Here is a 13,579-nt window from a genome sequence, read left to right as displayed (position 1 = left end):
ATAAAAGACCAATGGAAAAAAAAAGTCGGTTTTTTGAAAAATTTAGCAAAATTGACAAACCTTTATTTAGCTAGACTAAGAAGAAAAAGAGAAGATCCAAGTAAATAAAATCAGAGATGAAACAGAAGACATTACAACTGATACCAAAGAAATTCAAAGGATCATTAGTGGCTACTAGGAGCAACTATATGCCAGTAAGTTGGAAAATCTCAAAGAAATGAACAAATTCCTAGACACATACAACCTACTAAGATTGAACCATGAAGAAACCCAAAACCTGAACAGAAAAATAACAAGTAATGAGATAGAAGCCCTAATAAAGTCTCCCAGTAAAGAGATGCCTAGAACTCAATGGTTTCACTGCTGAATTCTACCAAACATTTAAAGAAGAACTAACACAAATCCTAAACTGTTTCAAAACATAGAGAACGATGAAACACTTCCAAACTTACTCTATTAGGACAGTATTAACCTGATGCCAAAACCAGAAAAAGACATACCAAAAAAGGGAAACTACAGGCCAATATCTTCGATGAGTATTAGTGCAAAAACCCTCAACAAAATACTAGCAAACCAAATTCAACAACACACTAAAAAGATTATTCAATATGACCAAGTGGGGTTTATCCCAGGGATGTAAGCATAGTTCAATGTATGCAAATCAATCAATGTGATACAGCATCTCAAGACAATGAAGAACAAAAATCATATGAGGATTTTGACTGATGCTGAAAAGCATCTGATAAAATTCAACATTCAGTCACAACAAGCACTATCAAAAAACTGGGTATAGAAGGAATAATAAAGCCATATATGACAACCCACAGCTGGTATCATACTGAACGAGGACAAATTGAAAGCCTTTCCTCTCAGATAGGAAATATGACAAGGATGTCCACTTTCACCACTATTATTCACCATGATATTGGAAGTCCTAGCTAGAGCAATCAGATAGGAGAAATAAATAAAGGACATTCAAATTGGAAAGGAAGAAGTTAAATTATCCTTGTTTGCAGATGATATAATCTTATATTTGGAAAAAACATACAGACTCCACAAGTAAACTGTCAGAAATAATAAACAAAGTCAGTAACGTTGCAGGATACACAATCAGCATACAAAATTGAGTAGCATCCTGTATGCTAACAGTGAAAAATCTGGAAAATAAATAAAAAAGAATCCCATTTATTATAGCCACACCTAAAATTAAATATCTAGGAATTAAGGAATAAAGTGAAAGATCTCTATAATTAAAACTATAAAACACTGATAAAAGAAATTGAAGAGGACACCAAAAAATAAAAAAATAGTCTATGAGAAAAAAAAAAATCTGAAAAAGACAGGGACTTCTGCCAAGCTGGCCTAATAGAAACAAATGAGATACCTTGTTCATTTCCAAGGGACTGGGTGGACAGTGGGCATAGCCCAAAGACAGCAAACCAAGGCAGGGAAGGGTGCTGCTCTACCCGGGAAGTGCATCTGACTGGAACACTGGGGGATATCCCCCTCTGGCACATCGGACCAGATACTGCACTTCTTCCAAAGCCTCTGCAACCCACAGACCAGGAGATCTTCACCAGGCTGAAAGGCACCCAAGTTACCTGCAAAGAATTGAATAGCAGCCCCACCTGGTGCTGCAGATTATCGGCACACATCTAGGCGGACGCACTGGCTGGCCAGGAGAGCCTGTGGGACAGAGCTACTGGCCCCCCAGAGGGTGTGCTACAAAGTAGGGAGACAGGTGATAGGCTAGGTGGGTCCCTCCCTGCACAAAGCCCAGCAGGGTGAAGTCCTCTTGCTTGAGGGTTTTGCAGCCAGCACTTCAGTTCAAGCAGGACCCAGAAGATCAAGCTCAGTGGAGGGAAGGGCATCCTCCATTAAAGAGGCAGGCCTAATCTCCCTGTGTCAACAAAAGACACAGGAAGCCTAAGCAGCAGCCAGACTGAGTTGGTGGCAGCCCAGCAGCAACTCTACAGGCAGACAAGAAACAGATTGCATGATCAAGCGGCTCCCTGAAATCAAAGCTAGATATATCCGTGAAGATGGGAAGAAACCAACACAAAAAGGATAAAACCATCAAAGACCAGAATGTCTCTCCTCTTCCAAGGGATCACAACTCCTCACCAACAAGAAAACAAAACAGATGGAGAATGAGTTTGATGAAATGACAGAAGCAGGCTTCAGAAGGTGGGTAGTAGCTAAAGGAACATGTTCTAACCCAATGCAAAGAAACTAAAAACCTTGAAAAAAGGTTAGATGAAATGCTATCTAGAATAAACAGCTTAGAGAAGAACATAAACAATTTGATGGAGCTGAAAAACACAGCACAAGAACTTCGTGAGGCGTACACAAGTTTCAATAGCTGAATCGATCAAGCAGAAGAAAAGATATCAGAGATTGAAGATCAACTCAGTGAAATAAAACAAGAAGGCAAGACTAGAGAAAAAAGGAGTAAAAAGAAATGAAAAAAGCCTCCAAGAAATATAGGACTACATGAAAAGACCTAATCTACACTTGATTGGTATATCTGAATGTGACAAGGAGAATGAATCCAAGCTGTAAAACACTCTCCAGGATATTATCCAGGAGAATTTGCCAAACTTAGCAAAGCAGGCCAACATTAAAATCCAGGAAATATAGAGAACATCACAAAGATACTCCTCAAGAAGAGCAATCCCAAGGCACATAATCATCAGATTCACTAGGGTTGAAATGAAGGAAAAAATGCTAAGAGCAGCCAGAGAGAAAGGTGAGGTCACCCACACAAGGAAGCCCATCAGACTCACAGTGTATCTCTTGGCAGAAACCCTACAAGCCAGAAGAGAGTGGGGGCCAACATTCAACATCCTTAAAGAAAAGAACTTGCAACCCAGAATCTTATTTCCAGCCAAACTAAGCTTCATAAGTGAAGGAGAAATAAAATCCTTTACAGACAAGCAACTACTGACTTTGCCACCACCAGAACTGCCTTACAAGAGCTTCTAAAGGAAGCACTAAACACGAAAAGAACAACCAGTACCAGCCACTACAAAAATTTACCAAATTTTTGTAGTGGCTGGTACTGGTAAAGACCAATGATGCAATGAAACTGCATCAACTAACAGGCAAAACAATCAACCAGTAACAAAATAAAAGGATGGAAGATTTACTAAGCAAACGAAGAGAGAAAAAAAAAAAAAAAAAAGTAGGGGTTGCAATCCTAGTCTCTGATAAAATGAACTTCAAACTAACAAAGATCAAGAGACAGAGAAAGACATTACATAATGGTAAAAGGATCAATGCAGCAAGAAGAGCTAACTATCCTAAATATATAAATATATATGCACCCAATACAGTAGCACCCAGATACATAAAGGAAGTTCTTTTTTTTTTTTTTTTTTGAGACAGAGTGTCACTCTTGTTACCCAGGCTGGAGTGCAATGGCGCGATCTCGGCTCACCGCAACCTCCGCCTCCTGGGCTCAGGCAATTCTCCTGCCTCAGCCTCCTGAGTAGCTGGGATTACAGGCATGCGCCACCATGCCCAGCTAATTTTTTGTATTTTTAGTAGAGACGGGGTTTCACCATGTTGACCAGGATGGTCTCGATCTCTCGACCTCGTGATCCACCCGCCTCAGCCTCCCAAAGTGCTGGGATTACAGGCTTGAGCCACCGCGCCCGGCAGGAAGTTCTTAATGACCTACAAAGAGACTTAGACTCCCACACTATAATAGTGGGAGACTTTAACTGTCAATATTAGATAGATCAATGAGACAGAAAATCAACTAGGATATCCAGGACTTGAAAGCAGATCTGGACCAAGGGGACCCAACAGACATCTCCAGACCTCTCCACCCCAAATCCAACAGAATATATATTCTTCTCAGCACCAAATCGCACTTACTCTAAAATTGACCACGTAATTGGAAGTGAATCATTCCTCAGCAAATGCAAAAGAATGGAAATCATATCAAATAGTCTCTCAGATCACAGCGCAATCAAATTAGAACTCAGGATTAAGAAACTCACCCAAAACCACACAACTACATGGAAACTGAACAACTTGCTCCTGAATGACAAATAGATAAACAATGAAATGAATGCAGAAATAAAGATGTTCTTCAAAACCAATGAGAATGAAAACACAATGTACCAGAATCTCCGGGACACATTTAAAGTAGTGTCTAGAGGGAAATTTATAGCAATAAATGCCCACAAGAAGCGAGGAAAGATCTAAAATCAACCCCCTAACATCAAAATTGAAAGAGCTAGAGAAGCAAGATAAAAAACATTCAAAAGTGAGCAGAAGACAAGAAATAACTAAGATCAGAGCAAAACGAAGGAGATAGAGTCAAAAAAAAAAAAAAACCTTCAAAAAAAATCAATAAAACCAAGAGCTGGTTTTCTGAAAAAAAAAATCAACAAAACAGACAGCCTGCTAGCCAGATTAATAAAAAAGAAAAGAGAGAAGACGAATAGATGAAATAAAAAATGATAAAGGAGTTATCACCACCGAAGCCACAGAAATAGGAACCACCATCAGAGATTACTACAAACAACTCTACACACATAAACCAGCAAGTCCAGAAGAAATGGATAAATTACTGGATACTTACACTCTCCCAAGACTAAACCAGTTGAATCCCTGAATAGACCAATAACAAGATCTGAAGTTGAGGCAGCAATTAATAGCCTACCAATCAAATAAAGTCCAGGTCCAGGTAGGTTTACAGCTGATTTCTACCAGATGTACAAAGAGGAGCTGGTATCATTCCTTCTGAAATTATTCCGAACAATACAAAAAGAGGGAATCCTCCCTAAGTCATTTTATGAGACCAACATCACCCTGTTACCAAATCCTGGCAGAGACACAACTGAAAAAGAAAACTTCAGGCCAATATCCATGATGAACATCGAAGCAAAAAAATCTTCAATAAAATACTGGCAAACCAAATGCAACAGCACATCAAAAAGCTTATTCATCTCAATCAAGTAGGCTTCATCCCGGGGATGCAAGGCTGGTTTAACATATGCAAATCTATAAACATAATCCATCATATAAACAAAGCCAAAGAATAAACCACATGATGATCTCAATAGATGCAGAAAAGGTCTTTGACAAAATTAAACAGCCCTTTATGCTAAAAACTCTCAATAAACTAGGAACCGATGGAACATATCTCAACATAATAAAAGCTATTTACGACAAACTCACAGCCAATATCATACTGAATGGGCAAAAAACAGAAGCATTCTCTTTGAAAACTGGCACTAGACAAGGATGCCCTCTCTCACCCATTCCTATTCAATACAGTATTGGAAGTTCTAGCCAGAGGAATTAGGCAAGAAAAAGAAATAAAGGTTATTCAATTAGTAAAGGAGGAAGTCAAATTATCTCTATTTGCAAACGACATGATTGCATATTTACAAGACCCCATTATGTCAGCCCCAAATCTTCTTAAGCTGATAAGCAACTTTGGCAAAGTCTCCAGATACAAAATCAATGTGCAGAAATCACAACCATTCCTATACAGCAATAACAGACAAACAGAGAGCCAAATCATGAGTGAACTTTCATTCACAATTGCTACAAAGAGAATAAAATATAAATACGTAGGAATACAACTAACAAAGGATGCGAAGGACCTCTTCAAGGAGAACTACAAACCACTGCTCAAGGAAATAAGACAGGACACAAACAGATGGAAAAACATCCCATGCTCATGGTTAGGAAGAATCAATATTGTGAAAATGGCCATACTGCCCAAAGTAATTTACAGATTGAATGCTATCTCCATCAAGCTACCATTGACCTTCTTCACAGAACTGGAAAAAAACACTTTAAACTTCATATGGAACCAAAGGAGAGCCCGCATAGCCAAGACAATCCTAAGCAAAAAGAACAAAGCTTGAGGCATCACGCTACTTGACTTCAAACTATACTACAAGGCTACTGTAATCAAAACAGCATGATACTGTTACCAAAACAGACATACAGACCAACGGAACAGAAGAGAGATCGTGGAAGCAATGCCACACATTTACAACCATCTGATCTTTGACAAAACTGACAAAAAAAAGGCAATGAGGAAAGGATCCCCTGTTCAATTAATGGTGTTGGAAGAACTGGCAAGCTGTGTGCAGAAAGCTGAAATTGGACTCCTTTCTTACACTTTACACTAAAATTAACTCCCAGTGCATTAAAGATTTCAACATAAGACCAAACACCATAAAAACTCTAGAAAAAAACCTAGGCAATACCATTCAGGACATAGGCATAGGCAAGGACTTCATGACTAAAACACCAAAAGCAATGGCAACAAAAGCCAAAATAGACAAATGGGGTCTAATTAAACTTAAGAGTTTCTGCACAGTAAAAGAAACAATCATTAGAGTTAGCCAGCAACCAACAGAATGGGAAAAAAATTTTTGCAATCTACCCATCTGACAAAGGGCTACTATCCAGAATCTACAAAGAACTAAAGCAGATTTACAAGAAAAAAACACACAACCCCATCAAAAAGTGGGCAAAGGATATAAACAGACACTTTTCTAAAGAAGACATTTATGTGGCCAACAAACATATGAAAAAATGCTCAACATTACTGGTCATTAGAAAAATGCAAATCTAAACCACGCTGAGATACTATCTCACACCAGTTAGAATGGTGATCATTAAAAATTCTGGAGACAACAGATGCTGGCAAGGAGGTGGAGAAAAAGGAACACTCTTACACTGCTGGTGGGAGTGTAGATTAGTTCAACCATTGTGGAAGACAGTGTGGTGATTCCTCAAGGATTTAGAAACAGAAATTCCATTTGACCCAGCAATCCCATTATGGGTATATACCCAAAGGATTATAAATCGTTCTACTATACAGACACATGCACATGTATGCTCACTGCGGTACTGTTTACAATAGCAAAGACCTGGAACCAACCCAAATGCCCATCAATGATAGACTGAACAAGGAAAATGTGGCACATATATACCATGTAATACTATGCAGCCATAAAAAACAATGATGGTGTCCTTTGCAGGGACATGGATGAATGTGGAAACCATCATTCTCAGCAAACTGACACAAGAACGGAAAACCAAACACCGCATATTCTTACTCACAGGTGGGTGCTGAACAATGAGACCATGTGAGCACAGGGAGGGGAACAACACACACTAGAGTAGGTTGGGGGGTGGGGGGGCTAGAGGGACAGCAAGGGTTGGGAAGCTGGGGAGGGAAAACACGGAGAAATGCCTGATATAGGCGATGGGAGGCCAGAGACTGCAAACCACCATGGCATGTGTGTACCTATGCAACAACCCTGCATGATGTGCACAGAGCTTAAAGTACAATAAAACAAACAAACAAAACAAAAAATATTTGCAAGTAAAGAGAAGAAATAAACAATTTGCTATTAATATAGCTACTGAATGATTAATATTCTCATAGGAAATTCAGGATATTTCAAAGTAAAGCAACAAAATAGAGTGGTGGGGAGCATGGAGGCCATGAGAATATACCTTGCAGATCTCCTACTGCAAGAAGTGTCAGTGACTGATGGCCCCGGCTGCTGTACTCTGAATAATCGTCATGTTTACACAGAGATCATTCTTTCATGAGATGCTCTCAACCAATGACTGAGCATGGCAGGGATGCTAAGATAGATCTATAGATTTCCTATCAACTTTTCCAAATGTTCTTAGAATTGCATTGCAGACTAAGACCCCCTCTCTCCCTCTCTCCTTGTGTTTCTACCTCCCTCCTTCCAGGCTAAGATCCTGCAAGAGCTTTCTCTAGCACCCTTCTCTGGCACCTTTCTTGGAGGCTAAAATCCCTCCTGCCTGCCCCTCCTCCCTCCCTTCTTACAAGTTAAGATCCCTCCCTCCCCTCTTGCCTGCAGGCTAAGATCTATCTCTCTCCCTCCCCCGCTTCCTTCCAGAGTTACTGGATTCAACTGTAAGTTGTCTAAAAACATCCCTCCCACCTTCCCATCCATCCTTCCTTCCTTCTGTACTTTCTCCCTCCCTGCCCCACTATGTTCCCTCCCCCTTAGCCCCACATTCCTTCCTACCCTCCACTCCTTTCTCTTCTTACCTCCATCCCTTCCTTTCCTACTTCCCTTCTTCCAGCCTCTTGCAGTTACCACCTATCTTCAGAAGGTTAATCTTTCTTAAATTCGCATTAGACATTAAACAACAGAGGCCACCAAGGTTGCAAATGATAAGGAATACTTCTACACTGTTGGTGGGAGTGTAAATAAGTTCAACCATTGTGGAAGACAGTGTGGCGATTCCTCAAAGACCTAGAAATACCATTTGACCCAGCAATCCCATTACTGGGTATATACCCAAATGAATATAAATCATTCTTTCATAAAGATACATGCATACATATGTTCACTGCAGCACTATTCCCAATATCAAAGACATAGAATCAACCTAAATGCCCATCAATGATGGACTGGATAAAGAAAATGTGGTACATATACACATGGAATACTATGCAGCCATGAAAAGGAATGAGATCATGTCCTTTGCAGGAACATGGATGGAGCTGGAAGCTGCTATCCTCGGCAAACTAACGCAGGAAAAGAAAATCAAGCACAGCATGTTCTCACAAATGGGAGCTAAACAATCAGAACACGTAGACACATTGTGGGGAACAACACATCCTGGGACCTGTTGGGGAGGGCTAGTGGAAGGAGAACATCAGGAAGAATAGTTAATGACTGGGCTTGATAACTAGGTGATGGGATGATCTGTGCAGCAAACCACCATGACACATGTTTACCTGTAACAAACCTGCACATCCTGCACATGTACCAGAACTTAACATAAAAGCTGAGGGAAAAAAAATCGGCCTTTTGAGCCCTTTTCTCAGTACACATTACCTGACAAAACAGGCAAAAACCTCAGTTCAAACATTCAGATGAAAATACCTAGATACTTGAGTATTATAAATACAACCTAAAAAGCAAAAACTATATGAAGCAGAATTACAGGAACATACAAACTAAAAACAGATATACAAAGAATAAAGAGAAAAAAGAATTAGTAATATGAAGAAACAAGAAGTCATAAAAATAAATTAATTAGAAATACTATATAAGAACATTACATCTATCTTAATAACAGGCTAACAAATTACAAACCCAGCACCATGCAGCATCTTCCACAATTTGGCAGGGACTTTGTGTGCCCACCAAGCTCAGAGACCCATCTCCAGTGTTGTACCCCCTTTTTTCTGGGAGGCCTCAGGTGACTTGGCTGCAGCCTCTGTCATTCTGTGACCTGCAGATACTAGGAGATCCATAGGGAGAACTCTGGAACACCAGAAAAGCCAAGAAATAAGATGTACAAATAAGAAATCATGTGTGCACACAGCAGGATAGTGACTATGTGCAAAGGAAGATAATCCTCAACAGAATCTGACCATGTCAGCACACTTAACTGAGACTTCCATCCTCCAGGAACTGAGAAAGAAGGAGGGGAACCAAGATGGCTGACTAGACGCAGCCAGGAAGAGCATCTTCCACCAAAAGACCAGACCATCAGGAAGACTGGCACACTCTAAGCAGATCTTCAGAAGGCAGGCATTGAGGGTGGTTGGAGGGAGGAAACAGACCCTGGGTAGAAGCAACTACATAATATGTCTACATAACAACACAATGACAAATCTACACATATCAATATTATGTAAACAGACTATAATACCCCACTTAAAAGGTGCAGGGTGACAACTTGGATAAAGAGGCAAAGCCCAACTGTATGTTGTTTTCAAGAGACCCATCTCATATGCAATGACACCTACAGACTTAAAGTAAAGGGATAGAGAAAAATCTACCAAGCAAATGGGATGGAAAAAAAAAAAAAAGGTTGCTATTCTAATTTCAGACAAGACAGACTTTATACCAAAAGGACAAAGGACCCTGATAATGATGAAAAGTTCAATACAACAAGAAGATTAAACTATCCTAAATATATATGCACCTAATACGAGAACATCCAGATTCATAAAACAAGTTTTTAGACACCTACAAAGAGACTTAGATACCCACAGAATAATACTGAGAGGCTTCAACACCCCACTGACAGTGGCATCACACTACCCCACTTCAAAGTACACTACAAGACTGCATTACCAAAACAGCATGATATTACATAAACAGATACACAGACCAATGGAGCAGGTTAGAGAACCCAGAAATAAAGCCACACATCTAAAACCATCTGATCATTGAAAAAGTCAACAAAAACTAGCAAAAGGGGAAAGGATTCCTATTTAATAAACAATGTTGGGATAACTGGCTGGTCATATGCAGAAGATTAAAACTGAACCCCTTCCTTTCACCATATACAAAAATAAACTCAAGATAAATTAAAGACTTAAGTGTAAAACCTAAAAAAAAAATTTTTTTTTAACCCTAGAAAAAACCTAGGAAATACCATCCTGGACATAGGTCCTGGCAAAGACTTCATGACAAAGACTCCAAAAGCAATTTCAACAATAAAAATTGTCGAGTGAAATTTAATTAAACTAAAGAGTTCTGAACAGCAGAAGAAACTATCAACAGAGTAAAAAGACAACCCACAGAATGGGAAAAATTATTTGCAAACTATGCATCTGACAAAGGTCAAATGTCCAGAATCTATAACAAACTTAATAAGCAAAATATAAGCAACCCTACTTTTAAAATGGGCAAAGGACAGACATTACTGAAAAGAAGACATACACATGGCCAACAAGCATATGAAAAAATGGTTAATATTATTAATCACTAGTGAAATGCAAATCAAAACTACAATGATACATCATCTCACACCAGTCAGAATGGCTGTTACTATTAAAAAGTCAAAAAATAATCGATGTGAGGCTATAGAGAAAAGGGAATGCTTACATAGTGCTGGTGTGAACGTAAACTAGTACAGCCATTGTGGAAAGCATTTTGAAGATCTTTGTCAAAAAATTTTAAACGGAACTACCATTCAACTCAGCAATCTCATTACTGGGTATGTTTAAAGACAGAGGGAATGGTATCAGTGGATTCAAGAAGTACCATAAGAAAGAAGTGATAGTGGGAATAAGATTCTTGATGAGAATCAAAGTATATAAAAACAGATGAAGAAGCCTTAGTGATTCTTAATGCCCCCTCTAGTGAAGTGCCCTACAACACACAGAAGACAATTCTCACAAATAAAATTAGGCTTTTCAGAGTAAGCACCAAGAAACAAGGGGGAAAATGTTATTAATGTAGGGCTGAGAGTTAGGGCAGCAAATTGTTTTAAAACTTAACCTTATATTAATATAAATTTTAACATGTTACAAAACCATGTATTTCTATAGTATGGTTGTAAGTAAAAAATTCATTAAAAATGAACAGTACATGCCAAATGTTAACAGATAGATTGTGAATTCAAAGACAAATTCCTATTACCCAACTTTCAAACAATAAATTACCTTTACTTAAAAAGATTAATTGGAATAATAAAGTCATTTTCTCTAAAAACTTCTAATCATGAATGCTAAAAACCACAAAACATCTTTTCCCTCTTCTATTATAGTCTAAACAGAACTTAGAGACAGAGTGACAGGGTTCAGGACATGCTACTCCAAAATGTGGTATCTTGGCATACTGAATATTTTAAGCTGTAGGAATTTGAGAAACAACATGTACAAGAATTTTTCTGGCCTTCCCTGAAGCAAGTCATAAGACCCTCATGTGAGAGGTGCCCTTCCTATACCTAAAGAATGGAGCATCTTTATCTCCATAGACACAGAGAGGAATCTGAATGAACAGGCTTTGCTAAATTTCCCCCAATGTATTATGCACAGTTTATATCCCCTTTGTCCTATAATATTTCTCTATCACACCTGGCATAAAAATATTCACGTTTAACCATTTATTTGGCTCTTCATTTCCTTATAAAGGCTCCCATATCACATAAAACATATTAAATAAATTTGCATGCTTTTCTCTTGTTAATATCTTTTGTTATAGGAGTTCCAGTCAATGAACATGAGTAGAAGAAAAAGATATTCTTCCTAACCTTACAGAAGCCTAACCACCAGATTATCAATGGTTGAATATTTAAGAATATAAAAAAGCATACAAAAGCACACCAATAAAAACATATCTATAATAGTTATAACAGGTTTAAAGCCACCCAAAGATTCAAGCATTTCATTACTCTGCCAAAAGTCACAAGAATCAGTGAAGATAATTCTGTGCGCCTTTATACTTTTACAAATAGGACTTGTTTAAATTTATCATGCCTTATGGCTAATAATGATGATACACTGTTGAGAACTGAGATCATGATTTAGTTTTATCATTTAAATTTTAGTGAAACAAATTATTAATTTAAAGTAAATAATTGCTAGGTTTACTAACAATGATAGGAAATTACCGGTTGGTTTGAAATTAACACCTTCATCCATCTTTATTAAGTCCAGGGATGATAAATCATTCAGATTCTTCAAACATAATTCTGTTTAATCATAGAAAACACATTTTAATTTTAGTAAAATAGGGAAGTAGGGCAAAATAACTTATTAAATATGCTAAAGTTGTGTTATTACTGTGTAATTGTTCTAGAAGAACCATAGTCCCTACTTAAATAAACCATAGTCCCTAATTTAAATAAAAAAACTAATATGCTAAAAACATTTTCTAATAGTAACAAGAATACATGTAATAAAAATAACATTCAGTAAGTAGAAATAACACTTAAAACTTGGAATATTTAAATATATACATGTATTAATTTAATTCTCAAAACATCACAATAAGGTAGACACTGATATTTTCATATACAGGTTAGGAAACTAAAGAATAGAGGCTAAGTAACTTGCTGCAAGTCTAAGTAACCACTTTGTTATCTGCCTTCCATTAAGGCAGAGCTTTTCTTTTTCTTTTGTCTTTAAACTTCGATCAAAGACATATTAATATGTGTACAAAGTATAAGAAGTCAAATAGTTCTGTAAAGATTATTCCAAAAATCACCAGTTCTTCCCTGCTTCCTTGTTTGCCACTTTCTTGAAGCAACAACTTCAAACTGTTTTAAATGATGCTTTTAGGTGTTTACTTTTGTTTCTCTGACAGGAAGCAATGCTAGTTCACGCTCACTATTGATGGGCATCAGAGCAATTGTAGTAATCTGCTGCTACGGTTCCTTCCCTGCCTCATGTTATAGTCCAGGAGATGTAAGACAGTTCAGAGCAGACAGTGGGAATACTCTAATAGTTCAATCCTAAATCAAGCAGCCACTCACAAAAACGCCCTTAGAGTTCTTTGGAAAATACTTGAGTGTAAACAACACTGTTCAGACAGCTTGTAAGTACTGAAGTCTTTTCTAATTTTCTTAATTATCCACTATTAAATCAGTTCATTACCCATGACTTGGTAAGTCAATGAAAAATGCTTACTTTATTATATGCTGAGAATGATTTTAAGCTCTATGTTTACAGCAGTTAACAAGATAAGGTTCTTCTTTTTTAGAACTTATATTTTACAGAAGAAAGCAATCAACATACAAACAAATAATAGTTTCACCTATACTATAAAGAAACATAAGGCTGAGAAAGAACCTATATAGAATG

General features: G+C 37.8%; 1 protein-coding gene across 3 annotated transcripts in view; it reads right to left on the bottom strand.

The window, feature by feature from the left end:
* LOC141580350 (putative ATP-dependent DNA helicase HFM1) overlaps window positions 1-13,579 on the bottom strand; it is a 113,228-nt gene that overhangs the window by 86,381 nt on the left and 13,268 nt on the right. For all 3 annotated transcript variants that reach the window (XM_074381444.1, XM_074381445.1, XM_074381446.1), the window contains exon 7: window positions 12,388-12,468. In XM_074381444.1, coding sequence (XP_074237545.1) covers window positions 12,388-12,468 — 81 coding nt within the window. The remainder of the gene's footprint in view (window positions 1-12,387; window positions 12,469-13,579) is intronic.

Source organism: Saimiri boliviensis, chromosome 11 (assembly GCF_048565385.1).
Source record: "Saimiri boliviensis isolate mSaiBol1 chromosome 11, mSaiBol1.pri, whole genome shotgun sequence".
Lineage (NCBI taxonomy): Eukaryota > Metazoa > Chordata > Mammalia > Primates > Cebidae > Saimiri > Saimiri boliviensis.
This window is presented reverse-complemented; position numbering and strand designations above follow the sequence as displayed.